The sequence below is a fragment of the Zootoca vivipara genome, chromosome 2 (assembly GCF_965207765.1).
Source record: "Zootoca vivipara chromosome 2, rZooViv2.hap1.1, whole genome shotgun sequence".
Classification (NCBI taxonomy): domain Eukaryota; kingdom Metazoa; phylum Chordata; class Lepidosauria; order Squamata; family Lacertidae; genus Zootoca; species Zootoca vivipara.
In genome coordinates, this window is record NC_142584.1 from 23759838 (window position 1) to 23782791 (window position 22954).

Here is a 22954-nt window from a genome sequence, read left to right on the forward strand (position 1 = left end):
TGAGATAACTGTCTATTTATTCCTATTTTCTGTTTCTTGTTCCTTAAGCAGTTACTGATCCCCAAGAGGACTTGAGGCAGGCCACAACTTGAGAGCTGTTCGTTGCAACTTGCAGAGTGACGTTTGGGGTCAGTGTTTCTTGGAGAGCAGCTGGAAAAACACTACTGCCTCCTGCATTTTCTTCCCCAAGGGATTTGAGGAAGCATCAGTCCAAGCTCTTCAAAACACCACAAGGAAGATGTCACTTAGGCATAGCGAACTTACCTGGCACTTTCAAAGGTTGCAGATGCTGACTTTCCAACAGCGCCGAACCCAACGCCAACAGCCAAGCCCTCTGAAACAGAGAAAGAACATGGTAACACCAACAGGTGGCTTGTCTTATAGATGGACATTCTGCTTAATTCACCCTCACCCACTTTAGGATTTGGCCATGCAGTCCTTGAGCTGAAAAAGGCTCCCCTCCCCATTTTTATACTTTATATGTCCTGTATAAGGTTATGGCTTGCTGAGCTTGATTTTGAACTTGTGGGTTTAGGAAAATGAAGGATACTGAGTAACACGAGATCCATTCACTGTTGTTTATTGCCTCTCATCTCCTATATATTTTGGAAAGTTGTTGGCCTCTGTCTGTTTGCTATGCATTTCGACACCTCTTAAGACAGGCATCCCCAAACTGTGGCTCTCCAGATGTTTTGGCCTACAACTCCCACGATCCCTAGCTAACAGGACCAGTGGTCGGGGAAGATGGGAATTGTAGTCCAAAACATCTGGAGGGCTGAAGTTTGGGGATGCCTGCATTAAGATATTGTAAACAGATTTGCATGGTGCTTCCTGATATGAAGGAACAGGTTTTTGCCCATGTATGGATACAGTTGGACACAATTTTGAATCAAGATGGCAGATTGAACCTGTAAAAAGTCACTGATTTTCATTTCACTTTTCATTTGTATACTGCATTTCTATATTACTATACACAAGGCAGTTTACAGCAACAAAATATACAAAAAACACACACCTTATATAATAATCTGATCCTATACAAAAAATTGTAATAAACCATGACTTTAAAATGGAATGACTTGTATCAAATAAATAGTCAACAATCTTTCAGACTATCATAGTAAACAATAAAATTAACTCTCAAAACATCAGCAAATAATTAAACAGAAATTTACTCTTAACAATCACAATAAATAATTACTAAGCTATGATCTATAAAAATAACTGCAAGCCACAATGCATAAAATACCAAAACCAGTGCTTTTTTTCTTAAAAAATGTTTAGGGGTACTCTTGTTTTCCTACTCATATTGAAATACTGCCCCTCAATGAGCCCAAACTAAGATTCACAAAATGTTTAGGGGTATGTGTACCCCTGTGTCCCCCCCCCCCAGATAAAATGCAATGACCACAAATTGATAACCACTATTTCAAAACTGCACTGAATTGTTTTGGTTTCTTAGAATTCCCAAGCAGCACTGTACACTTTCCACTAGTTAGTTGATAAGGGACCTCTCCTATACAAAAGCATAACCGTTCCACAGAATGCAACTAATGTCTGTTGGCTTAGAAGACCAGCACTCCCTGGAATTCCAATGATGTGATGCTGTCGTTTGATTAAATATCTAAATATATCAACATCCCTTTGTTTTGCTTAAAAGAAAATGGCATGGCAATCTTAAAATCACTGGCTCTTCCCTTGAACTATTGCAAAGAAACAACACCACAATCCACAGGAAGTTAGACATATTTAAATCAGGTTATTCTACATTTAATTGCAACTATACTCATTCTACCGGTTTCTATGCGACTTAAATGCAGCTAACTTGAACTGGACCGAGGCCTGAGAATGAAAGACTTAGAAGGGGGTGGGGGGCAGAGCAGAGAACAAGACAAAAAGCAATGAGCGTTGTGGAACCTTAGAAGATTCTGTTGGCTTTTACAATGTCAAGACATGTTTTTGCTAACAGCGTGGTTACACTTCTATAATTAACCTTCTGAGAGTGCAATCAGTTGCTGCCTTTACTCTAATGACTCAATTTTATCAGCTTCCACACTAGCAAATAAGCACAAAATATTTAGGCACAAGGACTGCTCTTTCAGTGAAACATCACTCAATACAAGATAGTCTTAGCAAGGACACTGATCCCATGGAGCAGGAAATACTGTGCAAGGCAATTCTTTTCACTGGGCCAAATAACTTTCCTTTTTGGGGGTACTAGATAGCTCAGTTGGTAGAGCATGAGACTCTTAATCTCAGGGTTGTGGGTTTGAGTCCCACATTGGGCAAAGGATTCCTGTACTGCAGAGAACTAGATGACCTTTGGGGTCCTTTCCAACTTTCAATTGATTATACAATTCTTTTTTAAAATTAATTTTTATTAAGGGTTTTCTTGGTTTACAGAGGTAGTACAATGTCTCGTAATTCTACAATTCTATGATATTCAAAGCATCACGGTAGCATAAAAATCAATGATGTAGCACTAATACGGTAGAAAAAAAGCATGGTGAGTCCAGACTCTGCAGGGCAGAGTAGAAACTACCATCTTCATTGAAACTACCATGTGCCATCTTCATTGGCATTCTGTCCACCAGGAGAATCCAATGGTAAGCAAAAGAGAAGATGAGCTATTAGGTTACATAGCTATGGAGTCATATTGGTTCTCTATCTGCACTGGCTATGGCTGTGTACACAGTATACATCTATATCAAATTTTAAAGTGCATCGCTACTTCCCAAAGAATCCTGGGAACTGTAGTTTGCCCATCTCCTACAATCCCCTAGCACTCTTTCCAAACTATAGTTCCCACAATTCTTTGAGGGAAGTCATGCACTCTAAATGCATGGTATATACACTGCCTAGTCCTCTAGGACTAGGTAGCCCGACCACAGCATCAAATTTAAGACCATTATTTCACATCTCAAATGTCAACAGGAAATAAATAAGGCTGGTTCCCTGTCCTCTCCCATCATATTAAAAAAATAATGAGTAAAATAGCATGTCCTGCTATATGCTGTGGATATATGTTAAGTTTGCCTGAACCTCCTTGGTTTTTGTTAATATACCCACCCAAAACTAGTCTTAGGTTGCCAGCCTCGGAGACATGGGAAACAGGAATCCACCCTAAAGTGTTAGGCCATGTTCACTAACACATATGAGACTAATTTTTGCCATGTGCCAGCTTTGTGGATGTTTTAATTATTGCAGCGTTCGGAGCTCAGCATGTTCTAATAGAAGCTTCACTGGCAGGTGCACTTACATCTCCACAGGGCATAAATCAGAACTGCCTTAATTACAATTGCTGTGTAGCTGCTAATGGGGAGAAGGAAGCATTTAGCCCTCAAACAGGTGCAGGAGATCTGACAACTGTCTTCATTATGTGCTTTGGGCTTTGTCCCCAGAGGTGAGTCTTGAAGCCACTCCTAGGCAATTGACTCAATTATCTCCTTGGTTAATCCCAATTCCAGATGCTTCTGTTTCCTCCTCAAACAATCAGTCCCTTAAACTACTTGAAGCATCTTCACATCTTTCAAACAACGGCCATTCAGAGGAATCATTCCTAGTGACACAATCTTTTCTACAAATATCAGTTGTTTTTTTAAAAAAAGAAGTGTTTGTGTTGTTGTCAGTCTGCCTCCAGCACCACATGGGCGAAGGAGAATGGATGGATGGATGGATGGATGGATGGATGGATGGATGGATGGATGATAACTGTAGCACTGAGAACCTCTTGATGTTGGCATGAAAAACCGAGGCTCAGTTGAGACAGAGGCAATGGCCAATAAGACAACAGACCAAGGCATATTTCCAGAAAGGCTCTAGACTTCACCTTTTGGTGGCAAAGATATTGCAAGACTGGAAGGGCGAACACACCACCCACAGTTCTGCAGTCTGAAGATCTCGCTGCCCTTTCTGCATTCCAATGCATGGCTTATCACTGTCAGTCTAGTTTAGATACCTATTTGGACATACAGAACTGTGGATATTAATTTACACTTTTAAATTGGAAATGATGGCATATTCTTATTGTAAATGTCAGGTGGAAATGGAAAAGAGACTCTTGCAAATGTCTCTTTGTAACTGCTCGACTCAAGGATATGCATAGCATTGAATAAGCATTAGGAGTTCCAGATACTTTAATTCTAAGATACAGAATGGGCTCTGCAGCCTCTCCACTCCAGCCCGCTTCCATCTTTTACCCACCACCACTCATTAGCTGCTATCCTGCCTTCAAGTCCCTCTCTAAGTTTTGAAGTGTGTTGATTGCAGAATTAACACAACTGTACCAGGTGGCGCTGTGGGTTAAACCACAGAGTTTAGGGCTTGCTGATCAGAAGGTCGGCGGCTTGAATCCCTGCAACGGGGTGAGCTCCTGTTGCTCGGTCCCAGCTCCTGTCCACCTAGCAGTTCGAAAGGACATCAAAGTGCAAGTAGATAAATAGGGACCGCTGCAGCGGGAAGGTAAACGGCGTTTCCATGCACTGCTCTGGTTTGCCAGAAGCAGCTTTGTCATGCTGGACACATGACCCGGAAGCTGTCTGCGGACAAACGCCGGCTCCCTTGGCCTATAGAGTGAGATGAGCGCCACAACCCCAGAGTCGGAGACGACTGGACCCGATGGTCAGGGGCCCCTTTACCTTAGAATTGTAGGACTAGCAGCCACGGTGACATCTCTTGCGATAAAATGGTGCTGACTGCAGCTTCTCCCTTCTCATACTGAAAATGGTACTGGCTAGGTCTGATGCTCCAATATGGAGCGGCAATTGATGGGAGGCACAGCTGGAGAAAGCAATGCTTCTGAATACCAGTTGCTGGAAGCCCCCAAAGGGGAGAGTGCTCTTGTGTTTGGATTCTGCTTGCTGGTTTCCCACAGGCATCTGGTTGGCCACTGTGTGAAAAGGATGCTGAACTAGATGGGGCATTGGTTTGATCCAGCTAAATATTCTTAAGTTTATTCTTCTGTCCTTAAGAGACTACTCCCGAAGGGGTTCTTCTCGAGACTCAAGTCTGGAAATCTGGACAAAATGGAATTGAAGGGAAACATACACAACTGCCTCAACCAATAGCAGCAGTTCCAATGGCTAAGTGCTCTCCTGAGCATCCGTCAGAAAGAAATCTTGCGACATGGCACGGTTACAAAGTGAAATAGTTACTGCAACTTGCGATTTGTCCCTTGTGATTGAAGTAACAGACATTCATCTTGAGGCCAGTGTTAAAAATGCTGCTTTAAATTTAAATAAAGACAGCAAGCGAACATACGGTCAGATAAATCTGCAAGGCGCCTGCGAGGAGAAAGAAAAAAAGCAGGCAGCCCACTCCTGCCAAGAGGAGGCGGTGCATTCCCAGCAGGGCAGGGTCTCTGGCCTCAGCCCTGTTCCCTCCCCACCACCAACAAGTAAGAAATGTCTATCTGAACACCCCTCCAATGCCCTGAAGGGCCCTGCTCACTCAGGGCAATGGTTCATCTAGTATAGCATTCTGTTCTCACAGTAGCCAACAAGATGTCTATGAGAAGCCTACATGCATGAACACAACAGCACTCTTCCCACTTGAAATTCCCAGCAACTGGTTTATGGAGGCATAGTGCCTCCAGCAGTGGAGGGACAAGATATCCATCACAGGCTAGTACATGCTGATAGCCTTATCCTCCAACCTAGAGCATGGATAGCTCAGTTGGTTGGAGTGTGGTGCTGAGAATGCCAAGGTTGAGGGTTCAATCCCCATATGGGACAGCTGCATATTCCTGCATTGCAGGGGGTTGGACTACTAGATGATCATCAAGATCCCTCCCAACTCTACAACTCTTTGATTCTAATCCTCCTTTAAAGCCATCCAAATTGGTGGCCATCACTGCTCCCCTGTAGGAACAAATTCCCCAGTGCACTGTGTGAAGAAGTGACCCTTGAAGAACAAGGGCGGGGGGAGCCAAGTTCATCCCATGTCAAACGGGCCCATTTGCTAATATGATCGCATGCAGCTTCAGTTGCCCAGAAGGTGAAAATAGGGACAAATGAAGAAGAGAGCTTAGGGTGGGAAATGGCGATTATCCAGTTGGAATTTCCAGTGAACCCAGGTAGCTAGCGTTAATGAAAGTCAAATGCAAGCTGCAGCTACATAAGAGAAGTAAAAAGGGGGAAATTGAGCTCAGCAGATGGTGCAGGATGGGATAACTGTATGTTGGGCAAGAGCTGCCGAGTGGAAATGGAAGCCATGACATGTACCGGGTGTGCTACCAAAGTGCAAATTAGGGTGGTAATTGTGAGCAGAAATGGGCTGTGACAGCATACTAATTTCACTCTTGAATGTGCAAAGTGAGGCTCTGGAAAGACAGGTTCCACCAATTATTGCTGCAGAAGGAGATTTCCCCAGACACATGGGGAGGGGAAGGCAGAGATTGGAAGAAATGAGCCTGGTGAGCCTGCAGGATGCTGCATGAACAGCCTCTCCAGAAAAAGAGGGGTCTATGCGGGTGGCGCTGTGGGTTAAACCACAGAGCCTAGGGCTTGCCGATCAGAAGGTCGGCGGTTCGAATCCCCGCGATGGGGTGAGCTCCCGTCGTTCGGTCCCTGCTCCTGCCAACCTAGCAGTTCGAAAGCATGTCAAAGTGCAAGTAGATAAATAGGTACTGCTCCGGCGGGAAGGTAAATGGCGTTTCCGTGCACTGCTCTGGTTCACCAGAAAGCAGCTTAGTCATGCTGGCCACATGACCTGGAAGTTGTACGCCGGCTCCCTCGGTCAGTAAAGCGAGATGAGCTCCGCAACCCCAGGGTTGTCCGCAACTGGACCTAATGGTCAGGGGTCCCTTTTGTTAGCATAAATCCTATACATGGCACAGATGCGGCATGTGGCTGAATTGTTTACTTTATATGATTGCTGTAACTTTCCCACACACAGGAGACTGTGTAACTTGATCTCCTGTCATGTGATGTTCTTTGTTCTGTTTCTACTTTCACTTCTGAACGGAGAGTGATGGCGAACACACTTAAACCACACTCTCTGAATAAACGTAGATTAGCACCTACGATTGTTTGCTGTCTTCTTTACCGAAGCCAGTGGCAATAGTAAGAATATTGGTGATTTACACCCCAATATTCTAACACCTTTACCTTTACATAATCATAGGCTTGGAAAGAACCCTGAAGACCATGTAGAGCAAACAGTCTGATCAGTGCAGGGTCTGCAATGTGGCACTCGACTGCTAGCATCCCTGGGGGTTGGTTGTTCAGACTTTGCTTAAATGCCTCCATGGAAAGGGATCTGATCACCTCCTGAGGAAGCCTTTGTACCGTTCAACACCTCTTACCATTGGGTGCCAGAATCCCTTTACTCTGCGATATCTACCCATTGGTTCTCACCTTGCCCTCTGAAGCAACAGAGAATAACTCTGCTACATCTTCTTTCAGATATACAGAGGTCACTTTCACACACACACACACACACCCAAGTCCATCTTCTCTTCTCCATGCTGAACACACCTGTCCTCATTGGATTTGGTTTACAGACTGCTCACCATCCTGGCCAGCCTCCTCTGGACTCACAATAGGGTGAGTTGAGAAGACTTCAGGACAGTTATCCGCTCCCAATTCGAAGTATGATGTAACTGTTCATCTAATTAGATAATGGGGCCAGTTCTTGACAATGCTGCAAAGATATCTAGGACAGGACACTAGGGTGGTATGCAAGCATCATCTGTATCCTGCAAGGTTCCCCATAGGACCTGTGGCTGAAATGGAATTGGGATATAATTCTTCAAGAAAGCTGAGAAAAGACTTAAGGGCTTGGCAGGAATCAATTTTGCAGGCTCTCCTCTCCCTGCAGAGAAGAACAACAAAGACAATGGTTCTGTGTTGCCAATGTATGCAGCCTCCTAAGAGCAGCACGTGGTTCCTTTGAAGCACGATGGCTGTGAGCAGATGGTCTGGGACTGGCCCCAGGTAGAGAAAACTGAGGAACATCTCCAAATGAAACATGCACTTAAATGGAAGTGAAAGAAGGCATAAAGAAAGTTTATCTTTCCTCATTTCACCTTCAAAAGTATTTGGTCGAGGTGAATACACACATATAATTTCTCCTGTGGCCATACTGCATTCAAATATTTTAATCCTTTGGACAGAACATTACTCCACCAGAGTGAGAGGGATTGTTAAGTGGTAGAAAATATATAATCTTAGCCGACTCTCGCCACTCATACTGAAATTCACATAAGTCATTCACACACAGCAGTTTTAAAACCTGAGGCACACACAAATCTTTGTAAAATGACATATTTGGGACAAAGGACATATTATGTGGAGTTCTATGTAACTTCCCTTCCATGAGATGTGTGAACACACACACACACAAATACACAAACACACACACAGCCACAAAAGGCTGCAATCAGGAGAAGAGGAATAGTGCGTAGGAAAAGGGAGTTAAACCATTTTCAGGCTCTCGTAATTCCCTGATTGCTTTTCCTCCCTGTGGAAAAAAAAGGATAAAGATTCCCCATTATATTTTTTCCCCTGCAGGGAGAAAAAGCAGCTGGGAGTGGTAGTCATGGTTTTCAGAGCACAGCAACAACTGGATTTTCATTGCCCCAGAAATATCCTTGCATCACACATTCCCCAAATATAAAAGGGGGCATATGAAGAGCCTGCTGGATCAGGCCAACGGCCCATCTAGTCCAGCACCCTGTTTACACAGTGGCTGCCCAGATACCTGTGGGAAACCTGTAAGCAGGATTGAAGCCCAAGAACACTCTCCCCTCTTGCACTTTTCCAGCAACTAGTATTCAGAAGCATAAAGGTAAAGGGACCCCTGACCGTTAGGACCAGTCGCGGACGACTCTGGGGTTACGCGCTCATCTCACTCTATAGGCTGAGGGAGCCGGCGTTTGTCCGCAGATAACTTCCAGGTCATGTGGCCAGCATGACTAAGCCGCTTCTGGCAAACCACAGCAGCACACGGAAACGCTGTTTACCTTCCCACCGGAGCGGTACCTATTTATCTTCTTTTTAAAAAAAATAATAATAGTCACATACAGCCTGTTACATTGTTTGTGTTGTTATCAGTTTTGTATTTACGTGACAAAGTGTTTTGAATTTGCCTACGAATGTGGAGGCAGAGCACAGCCCTCATAGTTAAGTAGCCATGGGGATAACGTCCCCCACATAACACATGGCGATTAACATTTATACACAAGAGGCTAATGCAACAATATCATGTAGTGAGAGCAGGTCAGGAAAATGTGGAAGCAGATACGGTTCCAAGTAAACCAGAGACGGAGATCAAACACTTAATTAAGAGGGCCATTCCCTTCCCTACCCACGCACTATGTTGTTTCGTAATTAGGAAGAAGCATGAAATTGAATTAAGATAATTTCGGGGTGGCAAAAAAAGAAAGAAAAGGAAGCAAAATGTACAAAAAAGGGACACCACCGCACCTTCACAACCCAACACCCCATGATCTCACACGTATTCTCTTTTCTGGACTGCTTTGAGTACAGCTTCCCACCAGTTGTTGCACATCCTGCTGCTTTTATCCCTTAACTGGGAACACAAAGAGTGATTGACTACAAATGCTCTTTAAGCAGAGACTACTCAAAACACATACACGCTCCCATGTCTGTGTGTAAAAATATAACAGCTTGGAGCTGCTTCACAACCAGCCTGGAGGCTTTTAGGTAGGAAATACTCATCTTCTGCATGGGTAATACAGAAATCCGCCCGCTGGTGGGCTGCCATGCATTTAATACCCCAGCAGGCTAGCAAATGTGGATGCAATAAACACATATATTTTTTTCAAAAACACAACCCTCTACTCTAGATCGGTGAATCCTTCGGTTGTAACGAGATGCCCTTTATCTTCACAACAGTTTTCAAACAGTTCTTTGTGGTTAATGAAGATGGCACATAACTTCTAGTCTTCAGCTATTTTACATTACAATGGTACCTCGGTTTACGAACTTAATCCGTTCCATAAGTCCGTTCTTAAACCAAAGCGTTCGTAAACCAAGGCGTGCTTTCCCATAGAAAGTAATGGGAAATGGATAAATCCGTTCCAGACCATGAAAAACAACCCCTAAAACAGCAATCTAACATGAATTTTACTACCTAGCGAGGCTATTGATCCATAAAATGAAACAATAATCAACGTACTGTAAAATCAATAAAGCAGTATTGTAGATGATAAAAATAAAAATTTAAAATTTTTCTTACCTGCACTGATCATAGTCATTGTTTGGATGGGGGGCTTTTATCCATTTCCTCAGTCACACAATCAATCAATCAATCAGTAGCTGAACCAGGATCCACACATGATTCCCCCCCCCACGCTGCTGTGGGAAATGCTCCCAAGAGTGCTCTCCTCCCGCAGTGGCATTGGGGGGGGGGGAGTTGAACGCCCGCCAACCAGCTGGCTGGCAGACGCGCAGCTTCCCTCCCAGTGGCAGCGGAGCACGTTCAGCTTCCGAGACAAAGTTCACTAACTGGAACACCTACTTCCAGTTTTTCAGAGTTCATTGCCGGAACAGTCCGTTAACAGGACTGTTTGTAAACCGAGGTACCATTGTATTGGCCTCACTCCTTTGGCCAACTCTGCTCCCATCAAGGCTGGACACTTTCTATCAGGAGGGCTCCCGTAACAACTTCACAGCAAGCATTAATTAAACAGACGATGTTTTTCCTAGTATCACACCTTTATTTAAGAAGCAGCTGCACCACTTAAAGCCTGGGTTGGGGTGAGAGTGAGGACATTGCAACCCCTCTTTCGTCTTTCCTAAGCACCTACTGTATGCTGACTGAATGCAATGCCAGAATTCTCTGCTTCATACCGTAGGAAGGAAACTGCACAAGAAACGACCACTCACGCCCCTATTAGTGACTGATTCTTCTAGTGAATTATCTCTTCTACTCATGCTCTTTTCCCATGAAAGGCTCAATGGCCACATCCTGTACAAATTCTGTTGCCCTTCTGCCATCAGTAAGATGCTTCTCATCCCTATTAGGATGCAGCTGTCATTGTGATTCTAATATATCTTTATATAGATAGATATATGTAAGGCTGCCATCACGCAGCTCCCATTGCAGGATTTGCAGTCTTCACAATCCTGGATTTCAAATGGGGGGTGGCAAGGGTGGGGGTGAGTGGAGTGAGCAGGGGCAGAGCTTCTTGCGCATGCATTAAGACAGCCAATGTAATGACAGCTGACACAATGCAACACAGACCCCGAGAAGGATCTGGGTTGCGAATGCTAAGTATAATGGTTGTTGTTGCGAGCTCTCAGAGAGTTCACACTTGAGAGCAGGGCGTCTTAAAAAGCTTCAAAGTGTCTTAAGCATATCTGGCGCCCTGGCGCTGTGGTGCGAAGATCCCTCCGGCGCCCGCGCCCCCCCCGCCCCATTTCCCTGCGCGGCTGTCTCGCGGGCGCCCTGCGCCACCCAGCCTTGCCGTAGAGCAGGCCCTGCTTGAGAGTAGCTTTGGTTTCATTGCCAACCCAACTAGCACTCTTTAGAGCTGCAAATGCTGCTCTTGATCTTTCCCATTTCATTAATTTCAGAGCAACACACACTCATTATTAGCTCACTGAAGTACTGAAATGAACCTTCTAGGTGCACTTTCAACATCTCCGTTCTTCATGCTGCGCAGGCACCATGTTTTGAAGGGAAGAAAGAGCTTATCTGAAAGCATGTGTTCTACCTAGCAATTACTGTCACCCGAACAAGAAAAGGAAGACATCTGCTGGTAGCTAACGCTGCTGCAACCTTCCTTACCTGCTCTAGTGAATCAGTAGTCAGGAGACTGCAAGCATCGAAGTAATCAAGGCGACTCAGTTCTTTTGTCAGTAACTTTCACCCAAGACAAGTGAAGCAAGTTACAAAAGTATTATAAAATTCATTCTTACATTTGCCTCCTCAAGGGGGAGGGAAATGCCATTTCCCCCTTTCATGAATGTGTTTTTTTTATAAAAAGGGGGGGGGGAAACTGGCGTTAAAACAACAACAACACTCTAATGCCTTTCATATTAGAATTATTGCTACTCATTGGAGTAGAGCCAGGATTTAATACATAAAACATTACAGATTTTCTCAGATGTTGTTTGTGTGCACCCTGTGGCAAAAGAGCATCTCATATTTCACCAACAACATCCACTTATTTGCTGTAGCTGTTAGGAGATTTTCTCCGTCTTGGCGGAGAATGGCATTTTTGAACATTTCGAAACTACTAGGTAACATTCCAGCGTGTGCTACAAATCTCTCCTAGGTCACAGAGAAGATGGACTGGGAGCTGCTCTCTATTTTGCTCGTCTCCATGGTGCCCCCCCATATGCTTTTTAACAACAGCTGGGTAAAGCCATTGGAGGGGGTGAGATGTTATCAGCATACGGATAACTCTGTATCATCTGACTCAGGTGAGGCTGTGCAGGCACTAGGTGAGCCTTTCCCAATCTGGTACCCTCCAGATGTTTTGGACAACTCCCATCATCCCAGACCACTGACCATGAAGTATGGGGCTGGTGGTAGTTGCACTGGTTAAGGATTGCTGTGCTAGACCAAGGTCTGGATCCAGTTACGGAGTGCATGAAGGATGAATTATGACCAGAAAGAGGCGTTGCTAGAAGGTGGTTCTCTTGGCCAGGTATGAGGTGTAGAACCTATTCAAAATGAGGCTGTACTCCCCTGGAAAGAACAGGTGCATGTGCTTCATTCCCCTCAGATACCCCGCAGCCTCCAGGATGAATTCCTCAAGAGCATGCCAGGATAGCTCAGCTGGTTAGTGTGTGGTGCTGATAATGCCATAAGGGACCGCTGCATATTCCTGCACTGCATGGAGTTGGACTAGATCAGGGGTCAGCAAACTTTTTCAGCAGGGGGCCAGTCCACTGTCCCTCAGACCTTGTAGGGGGCCGGACTAGATTTTTTCGGGGGGGGGGATGAGCAAATTCTTATGCCCCACAAATAACCCAGAGATGCATTTTAAATAAAAGCACACATTCTACTCATGTAAAAACACTAGGCAGGCCCCACAAATAACCCAGAGATGCATTTAAATAAAAAGGACACATTCTAAGACACTGATTCCCAGACCATCCGCGGGCCAGATTTAGAAGGCGATTGGGCTGGATCTGGCCCCCTACACATGGATTAGATGATCCTCAGGGTCCCTTCCAGCTCTACGAGCCTGTGATTCTACGATATAATCTCATCAGGTGACTGGGACCATTTTTCAGCTAGGCAAGCACTGGAAGCTGAAACTGAAGCAAAAGTTTCAATAACTATTCAGTATTAAAGACATTTGACCTGGGTAGAGAATAAGCCCGAGGAGTAGTCAATACTAGCACATTTTAAGTGTGGTTTGCTGCCCTGAAAACAAATGTGTTGGAATGCTGTAAAGTGCATTCAAATCACTTTCACTACACTTACAAAATGTTATAGCTGTCTTCACCTACAGAGAAATGCAAGCTATCACAGAGGTTAACGATAAACTCTTCCTTGACTTCCGAAGGCTTAGCTGTCAGGACACAAAAGACTTACAGAAGAACAAGGCACACAGGAGGAAGGGGAAATCAATGAGAGATTCACGAGTGAGATATCTCTTTTTTAAAAAGTCAGAGGAGCAACGGGAACAGATAAGGACAGAAAGGCATTTTTTTACAAAAGCAATAAAGAATAAATTGAGGTGGCAATGTAGAATGAAAGACTCTAACTGGAGATCTGTAGGCACTCAGGAGAAATGAGAAAGGTCACCTCTCCCTCTTTTCAAAAGACTTTTTCGGGAGGAGACTCTAACCAGAGCAAATGGTTAAGAGGAAGAGCAAGTTGTCATGCTGCCACAGAATTACACAAAAAAATATTCTAACAATGTGCTTTTATCAGTCTTCAGCTGATATATCAGTGACAACTTTACCTTGGCGCAGGTAGCTTGGCTGCATTAGAGTACTGCAATGTGCTGTATGTGAGCTTTTCCTTAAAAGGGGGTGGGGGATTTGACAGCTGCTAATTTTCTTTGCAGCAAATTGAAAGGGGAACAAAGATCACTTTCCATATATACCGACAGCGGTCCTCTGCCCACCCAGACCGCCCCGCTGCTGACATGAACACACCTGTGATTGTATGGGAATGCGTTAGTGCAAACCAGTCTGTAACACAGTTTCAGCCAGCATAATTCTTATGATCATATGGGGGGGGGGAACGCTGACCAGTTCGCAAAATCGCTACTGACTGACTCAAGTTCTATGTGGTTCATGCTAAAATTCCCTTACACAATCAGAGGGGCCATGTTGCTGCTTGTATGCAGGCCAACAGGCACCTACACCAGACAGTTACATAAATCACATAAAAGGAATGGAACTACAAATAAATACGATAGATTCCAGCAAACACTGCTGCCATAGCAACCTAACCAAATGACAGGAGAGGTGGAAAGAGTAGCCTATCCTTAGCTTCTTCCTTTCCTTCCACACTGAAGAGAGAGAGGTGGCGATGTTTCTGTTTCCCTTTCATCTACATCCAGATATGATATATCATATTTGCAATCCAACAGAATTGAGAGTTAATAACATCATTAGGGAGACAGACTCCTTATCATTCAAAGTGAAAATCAGAAACCTACAGCAGAAGCAACTATAAACAGCAAAGCTAGGATAGGGACGTTTTCCCAACCACATTGTTTCATGCACAACCTTCCAGGGGCCACACACCAGTGGGGAGTGGAGTTTGAGGCAAAAACACATGGTGCAACCTTTGAACAGCAAGGTATTTCCCTGCCACTGAAGTCAAAGGTTTTGGCACCTCCAAAGGCAAGCAAGTAGAATAACAGAATTGTAGAGTTGGAAGAGATCCCGAGGGTCATCTAGTCCAACCCCCCTGCAATGCAGGAATCTCAACTAAATCATACATGGCAGATGGCCATCCAACCTCTACTTAAAAACCTCCAAGGAAGGACAGCCCATCACCCATTGTAGAAAACTGTTGCACTGTAAGTAGCTCTTACTGTCAAGAAAGTAGCACTATCATAGTTCAAGGACATATTCTAGAAGAGAGCTGGTGTGAAAGAGGGGCTGCGAAGATCCCTAAGGGTCAGATGAATAGACCCAAAGGGTCAAATTCAGCCCCTAAGCCTTAGCTTCCCCACCTCTGGCTTAAAAGCACCAACAGCTCCATCACCATGCACAACAACTACAAAGATGGTCTTCTGTCGCAATGTTACTTCCTCACTTTCTGTGCTATGGAACGGTCATTTAGTTTATTAGCCCAGTTTAGGCATAGCTGCCAAGTCTCCCGTTTTCCCCGGGAAACCCCCGTTTTTAAAGCCATTTCCCGCTGTCATCCCGAATGGCGAAATATCCCATAATCCCCCCGGATTTCTTCCAGTGCCACTCTGCCCATGTCTGGCCACCGGAAATCGGGCAGCGCCGGCACCGGAAGTTGCTTCCATGCCTGTCTGGACATGCATAGAAGCGACTTCCGGTGCCGGCGCTGCTGATCCTGTATTTTTCTAACCGGGACTTGGCAGGTTGATAGGTTCCTTACTCTGCCACAAGGGTAGCCATCATGGTGCCCATCAGCAGGGCCAGCCCAAGCCATTTTGGTGCCTGAGGTGAACCACAAGATGCCCCACCCACCATCACCTGAGAAGGAGTGAGTGAAGAGCTACAACGGGAACAAGGAGAAGCTGAATCAAATCAGCCTTACCTGGTGGCAAAAATTCTGAAAGAGAGAACAGTGCCATTTCTAGCACGAGGAAGAAACTTCACCTTTAAAACACATGCACACGCGCACACAACTCCCCCCCCCCCAAAAAACCCCACCACCATGCCTATACTCATCTCTGTCCATCCATATGAAGTCAAACATCAGCAGGAAATGTGTCGAATCTCTAAGAGGACTTGCTTTAGTGCTGCCTCAGTATCAATTTCAGCAGTTTTTAGCTGAACAGATGGGAAAAGCCACAAGGTTATAAAAGCCTAGTCAGGGGAAACTGATTGCTATTGCGCGTGGAACGGAATGGGGAGGGTGTCAAGTTTTTATTCCTTTCCCCCCTTCGTTTATGTGAGAGCCCCACGGCAGTAAGAGATTCAGCACCATGCGCCAACTAACACAAATCCCTACGGTGTGCTCCGTTATTGCAACACTAAAAGCAGAAGGTTGGGGAGAAAGCTAGCGGCCAGCATGAGCCTCACAGCTATTCAATGGCTGAGCAGCAGTTTAATGAATAGAATTCTCATCAGAGATCCGTATTGCTAAATAAATGACTGAAAAGGAGCTGGGGCTTGAAAACTGAGCTGCCAGAGAAAGCTAAGAACAAATTAAATATATTCACAGATTATGCCAATGCCATGCTTGTTAAACGTGTGTGCCTTGGTTCCTTAACAGTGTTCCTTTGCATGTACAGTACATCCCAGTCGAGATCAATTTAATTTCCGGATGCTTTGTGAGATCAGTGTAGTCCTAATACGTATTGATTTCTTATTTATCATGGCTTCTTCAACCTCATTCCTCATTCTGCATCTGATTAAGTTATACTATTTGCAGGATCATTGATTCAGGTTTGTACCATTATCCTTGCATTGTTTGGTCAAAAGGCAAAACTGGCTGCTAATTCAAAAAGGAGGTATATGAGTGAAGCGAAGGGAGAAGATATCAGCTGAGCCAAGGAAGGGAGCATTGCCAACCTCATGGGAACACAGGAAGTGGTCTGATACAGAGTCAAACCATTGGCTCATCTAGTGCAGCACTGTCTACACTGACTGGCAGCAGCTCTCCAGGGATTTTCAGACTGGGATAGTCCCAGTCCTACCTGGAAATGCTGGGGGATGAGCCTGGGATTGTCTGCGTGAAAACCAAATACTTACTACTGAGCTACGGTTCTTCTCTAGACTTGCACTCTCAAACAACAACTTAATCAATACCGAATGAGACGTATTTTTCTTTTTCTTTTTTTGGCACTCCAGTTATTTGGTGCTAGCTCAGTTTCTTATATGAAATGTATTTCATCTGTGGCATACAGCTCAAGAGAGCATCTAAGAGCTTGTTCAGACATCGTGATAAACCGTGATGGAACAAGGCAGGACCAAATTGCTGTGGGCCCTGGGACTCAAACACTTCCCCCCTCTACCTCTGGTGTGGCTGAGCAGAAGAGATTAACCACAGCTTGTTGTACTGTCTGAATACAGCATGCGGTGGGTTAATGAAAACCATGGTTTATTCTAAATAAAGTCACAACCTATGAAGCTGTCTTGTTTTCACTGACCATCATTAAGAATAGCCATTGTTTAGGTTTCAGATGCAGTGTTAAACTGTGGCTAATGTCAAACAGAAGCATAAGCTTATTTCCTTGAGGCTGTGGCACAAAGGGAGAGAGGAGAGTGTGGCTCTTTCCCGTCAAAATAAACCATGGTTATCATGACATCTGAACTGGTCCTAATCATGCAGGTAGGTAAAGAAGATTCAAATCCAGAGCTAGGATACCATCAAGGGTTGACTTGCAATCTGTATATATGTAGCTTTGAATATGCCTAAATATTCCATCTGTCCTTGAAAACGATCTTTTGCTTGTGGTTTAAACTGAGGCTGTTACAAGATGGTGTTGTGCACACTTTGCACCTGTGCAATCAGAGGTGCTCACAAAGGCAGGTGCTGTTTTGGCTGCTGCTTGCCACACATTTTCTCATTGCTAAAACTGACTTGAACTTTTTGAAGAGATATGTAATTTACGGAACACCACGAGCTGCTCACATACACCCCAGGGGCAGGGCATGCATCATGTAAATGTGACCTTTGCAAAAAGTAAATCACACAAATCCCGCTGGTGGGAACACAAAAACACTGCCTCGTGAGCAACAAACCACCAAACGATGTGAATATTCACAAAACAAAACCAATTTAAAGCAATACTTCGAGCGCAACGCGAAGAATAAAGGAAGCTTAAATGTTGGCACACAAGGACATGACCGCAGACCGCTTGTAAATTTATAACGAGTGCACAATACGGAATGGGTTTCGCACTGCAGGGAGAGAGAGAGAAGTGCGGGAGAAAAACAAAAGTCTGATGCAATGGGAGGAACAGACATTTATTTATGTATAACATTTCTGCCTTGGATCATGATGTCTGGATCTCCTGAAGCAAATAACACACTGAAAGCACGTGGGTCATGGGATCATGCCCACTAGCCTCGTTCCTGCCGACACTGGCCAGGCCCTCCACTAGCCACACATTTGGTGGAGTGGGAAAGGGCCATACATGGATGCTTTAACTGAGATTCCTGCATTGCAGGGGGTTGGACGAGATGTCCCTTGGGGTCCCTTCCAACTCTACGTTTCTATTATTCTATGACACCACTGCTGAACGTACAGCCAACATGGCGTGTGGCTGGTGTATATTTCAGCAGGTGGGGCTAGTCAATGCCCCCCCCCACGTGTGCTTTCAACATGAAAGGCTCATGTGAATGAAAACCACCAAGCTTACAAGATAGTGGAGGGATGGGGACAGAGGAATCTGCTTCATTTTCCTCCTTCAAATCCTCTGGAAGTTCATGGCTTTTCTTTCCCTTTGCTGTTATTTGCTTTTGTTTTTTCCTTATCCCTTATTCCTAGGCACCATTTGTTAACTGCTAATTCATTTCATGCCTCCTGCGGTGTGTGAAGATGCTCACTGCCAGGTGCTTAAAATGCAAGTTATGCTTGTCCTCGGCCCATGACTTCTGCCTACCCCCCCCCCCCAAGGAGGCCCCACAAAGAAGCAACTAAGTTATTCAAATTGAAACTGGCAGGAACAAAGAAGGACTTGTAAACTTTTGTGTTTAAGGCATGGGTAGGCAAGCTAAGGCCCACGGGCCGGATCCGGCCCAATTGCTTTCTGAATCTGGCCTGCAGACGGTCTGGGAATCAGCGTGTTTTTACATAAGTAGAATGTGTCCTTGTATTGAAAATGCATTTCTGGGTTATTTGTGGGGCCTGCCTGGTGTTTTTACATGAGTAGAATGTGTGCTTTTATTGAAAATGCATCTCTGGGTTATTTGAGGGGCCTGCCTGGTGTTTTTACATGAGTAGAATGTGTGCTTTTATTGAAAATGCATCTCTGGGTTATTTGAGGGGCCTGCCTGGTGTTTTTACATAAGTAGAATGTGTGCTTTTATTTAAAATGCATCTCTGTGTTATTTGTGGGGCATAGGTATTCATATCTTTTTTCAAAATCTAGTCTGGCCTGCCACAAGGTCTGAGGGACAGTGGACCGGCCCCCTGCTGAAAATGTTTGCTGACCCCTGGTTAAAGGCAACATATCTCTGAATGCCAGGTGCTGGAATGAACAAGCAGGGATTAGCTCTCTCTGTTCTGCTCAGGTGTGAACTTCCTGGTGGGAGGAGGAGGGCTTACCTGGCTGCTACTGAGGACAGACTGCTGTACTAGATGGATCTTTCAACTCATTCCAGGGAAAAAAACCACTGTAATTATATAGAGTGTTAAAGCCCACTGAACCTTAGAGAGAGAGACCATCGGGAGATAAAGGGCAAGAAAAACTAACTGAGGTCAAAGATGGAATTAATTTAAATCACAGGTGAAGACCCCAAACCACTGTGAGTAAGCCTGGGACACTCCATGGGGTATCCATCTTGCTGGAGGCTTAAACGAGAAATGTTAAAGTTCCATTCCGCAATACGTATGCCCTTCATTTAAAGGCGAAGGGGTAGTAGCACTTATTTTGGGCAGCAGGAATCTAATAACACACCTAAGACTCTACCTGAACCCCCTTGTGTTGCATTAGTGCAAAGCTGACACCTTCTAAGCCACAATGATAAACAAGCCCTTTTCAAAGAGATTTCTAAATATTCTCAGTACGGTTGCTTTTTTATTCTCCAAATCTCAGGATAGCTAATTTAAACGGAAGGTAAGTGTTATTTTTAAGGGTTTATATAGATAATTATTTAGTAAAGGTAAAGGGACCCCTGACCATTAGGTCCAGTCATGACCGACTCTGGGGTTGCACGCTCATCTCGCATTATTGGCCGAGGGAGCCGGCGTACAGCTTCCAGGTCATGTGGGCAGCATGACAAAGCCGCTTCTGGCAAACCAGAGCAGCACACGGAAACGCCGTTTACCTTCCCGCTGTAGCGGTTCCTATTTATCTACTTGCATTTTGACGTGCTTTCGAACTGCTAGGTTGGCAGGAGCTGGGACCAAGCAACGGGAGCTCACCCCATCACAGGGATTCGAACCGCCGACCTTCTGATCAGCAAGCCCTAGGCTCAGTGGTTTAACCCACAGCACCACCTGGGTCCCGATGGATAATTATTTAGTACACATCCCAAATGCACTTTTTCCATGGGGCAGTACAGTGGTACCTCGGGTTAAGAACTTAATTCGTTCCGGAGGCCTGTTCTTAACCTGAAACTGTTCTTAACCTGAAGCACTTTAGCTAATGGGGCCTCCTGCTGCCACCGCGCGATTTCTGTTCTCATCCTGAAGCAAAGTTCTTAACCCAACATACTATTTCTGGGTTAGCAGAGTCTGTAACCTGAAGCGTCTGTAACCCGAGGTACCACTGTACTCACAGAAATAAGCTGATGGTTTCAGCATGGGGGAAACATGATATCCCAGCAACAGAACCACTATCTTGGGTAAAGACAGTGCTATTTTTCTAGAAAAAGAGGTGCCAGAACTCACCACGAACACCTCCCTTGTTCTCTTATACAGTGGTGCCTCGCTAGACGAAATTAATTCGTTCCACGGGCCTTTTCTTATAGCGAAAAATTCATCTAGCGAATCCCATAGGAATGCACTGATATTTTTTTAACTTTTTTTTTGCCTATAGGAACGCATTAATTGAATTTCAATGCATTCCTATGGGAAACCACGATTCGCTAGACGAATTTTTCGTAAAACGCATTCGTCTAGCGAGGCAAGCTCCGCTCGAATAATCCTTTCATTAAGCAGAAATTTCGTTAATCAGGGCATTCGTTAAGCAAGGCACCACTGTAATGGCAATGGTGCCCACCTGAGAGGTGCTGGAATTGAGTTCCAGTGAGTTCCAGCTGGCAGAAAAAGCTCTGGGTAAAGATGTTGGTACCCCTTGTACCAATAAATAACTCATCCATTACAATGCTTGCTTTCCACTTAAGCCAAGAAAACTATATCAGACTAAAAAACTTACAATCTTCCCTCCCACAAATCATTAAATAGACTGTAAATAGAACTGCACACATGTACACTGGAATCAAGCAATGTTTGTCACACCCCATGAAGAGTTATCTTGGCAATAACTTTGATTTTTTTAAAGCTTAAAATCATTACCTGCCTTTTTAGCACTCAAAAGCAGGCAGTAATGTTCAGAGAACCGTAAATTACATTAATCACCCTTCCCAGAAGGATTTCTTAAAGTTGTTTAGCACTGGGTGAGTAAATGATCACACATTATTCTGGAAATTATTATGGAGTCTAACCTTTTGTCAATTCATTAATATATATCTCTCCCCAATTCGAATGGAAATATATTTCCAGGACAAATCCACCTCACAATATATGGTCTTTGGCACATTTACTTACTTTTGTGATAACAAAGTGGCTGAGGTCAGGCAGCTTGGAGTCTTTTAAAGTTGGCTAATGGACAAAGAGCAAGGTGCAAATTTCCAAAACAAGCCAACTGAATTAGAAAGCACACTAAAGATTTATTATCTCAGTGGCTTCAGATCAGGCTATGCCTCCTTTCCTGCTGCTGGCCCTAGATAGATATGCCACCCACATGACCTGCAACAAATATATAATTACACCAGCCTGTTAAGACAATTATGCAATGCATTAGTTGTCTATGTTCCACTGTTTCTTCTAGATCTGACTAAAAAACGGGCATTTGTGTTTTACAAACCATTCATGTCTCTGAACCTTGTCAGTCTGAGTTTTTGTTCATTACAGAAGGAAGGGTTGACGAAGTGGCAGTCATAGAAATTGGGACAAATATCTCACATTTGGGACAACAAATATCTCACATGTGAAATTGTAAACATTAAATACAATGCAACATTTGGGTGTGCCTGAGGTTACGTCGCCTTTATGGCTTATGGTTGAATCTTGCTAACTTCAACTCATTAACTGATATATTATACCTTTTCCTCCCAAATACATTCCTTTAGCTTCTAATCCAGGGCCAGTCAAAGTGGCATCCTTCATATGTTCTTATGCTTTAACTCCCTTCATCCATGACCACTGCAGGTGGGGGCCAATGCAAGTTAAAGTTCAACAGCATATGTTTTGATTCCCCCCCCCCCCCGGCCAGATAAATTTAGACAATGCCTTCTGCCATTCTCTAAAACAATTTATCTTATCAATAATTGGAAGTGCTTGAAGCAGAAATAGCATTTTTTGGCAAGAACAACTGCAAATTGGCCCAACAAAGATAACTTCAAATTTGTCCAAATATCCAAATCCCTCTTGATTTCATTCCATAACTTTTCATAATTATCTTTGTACAAATTCAAATTTTTAGCTGTCATATTTACACCCAGGTACTTCGCCTTCTTCACAAACATCAGACCAGTGGTTTCCTGTAACTTAATTTTTCCCTCTATTGTTAAGTTCTTATCTAACACTTTGGTTTTACTCTTCTTCAGTTTGAACCCTGCAACACTTCTGAACTCATGTATTACTTCCAGTGCCTTAATTGCACTGGTTTCTGGATCTTGTAGAGTTAACACCAAGTCATCAGCAAAGGCTTTTAGCTTGTACTGTTCCCACTCCCACCCCTTTTATCTCCTCATATTTTCTTATCATACTCAGCAAGACTTCCAGAACAGAAATAAACAATAGGGGGGGATAGTGGGCACCCTTGCCTGGTACCCTTCTCAATTCTAATTTCTTCTGATGCCACATTGTTTACTATAATTTTTGCTTTCTGCTCAAAATAAATCACATTTATCCCATTCAGAAAACCCTGCCCATCCTAGAATTAAGTAAAAGTTCAACAACATATGAAGGCACTATG

The 22954-nt window shown here is 44.2% G+C and overlaps 1 protein-coding gene across 4 annotated transcripts in view; it reads right to left on the reverse strand.

The window, feature by feature from the left end:
* The window catches only part of SLC39A11 (solute carrier family 39 member 11), a 265410-nt gene that overhangs the window by 46491 nt on the left and 195965 nt on the right, over positions 1-22954 (reverse strand). For all 4 annotated transcript variants that reach the window (XM_088661434.1, XM_035104080.3, XM_035104081.3 and 1 more), the window contains one exon: positions 265-334. In XM_088661434.1, coding sequence (XP_088517560.1) covers positions 265-334 — 70 coding nt within the window. The remainder of the gene's footprint in view (positions 1-264; positions 335-22954) is intronic.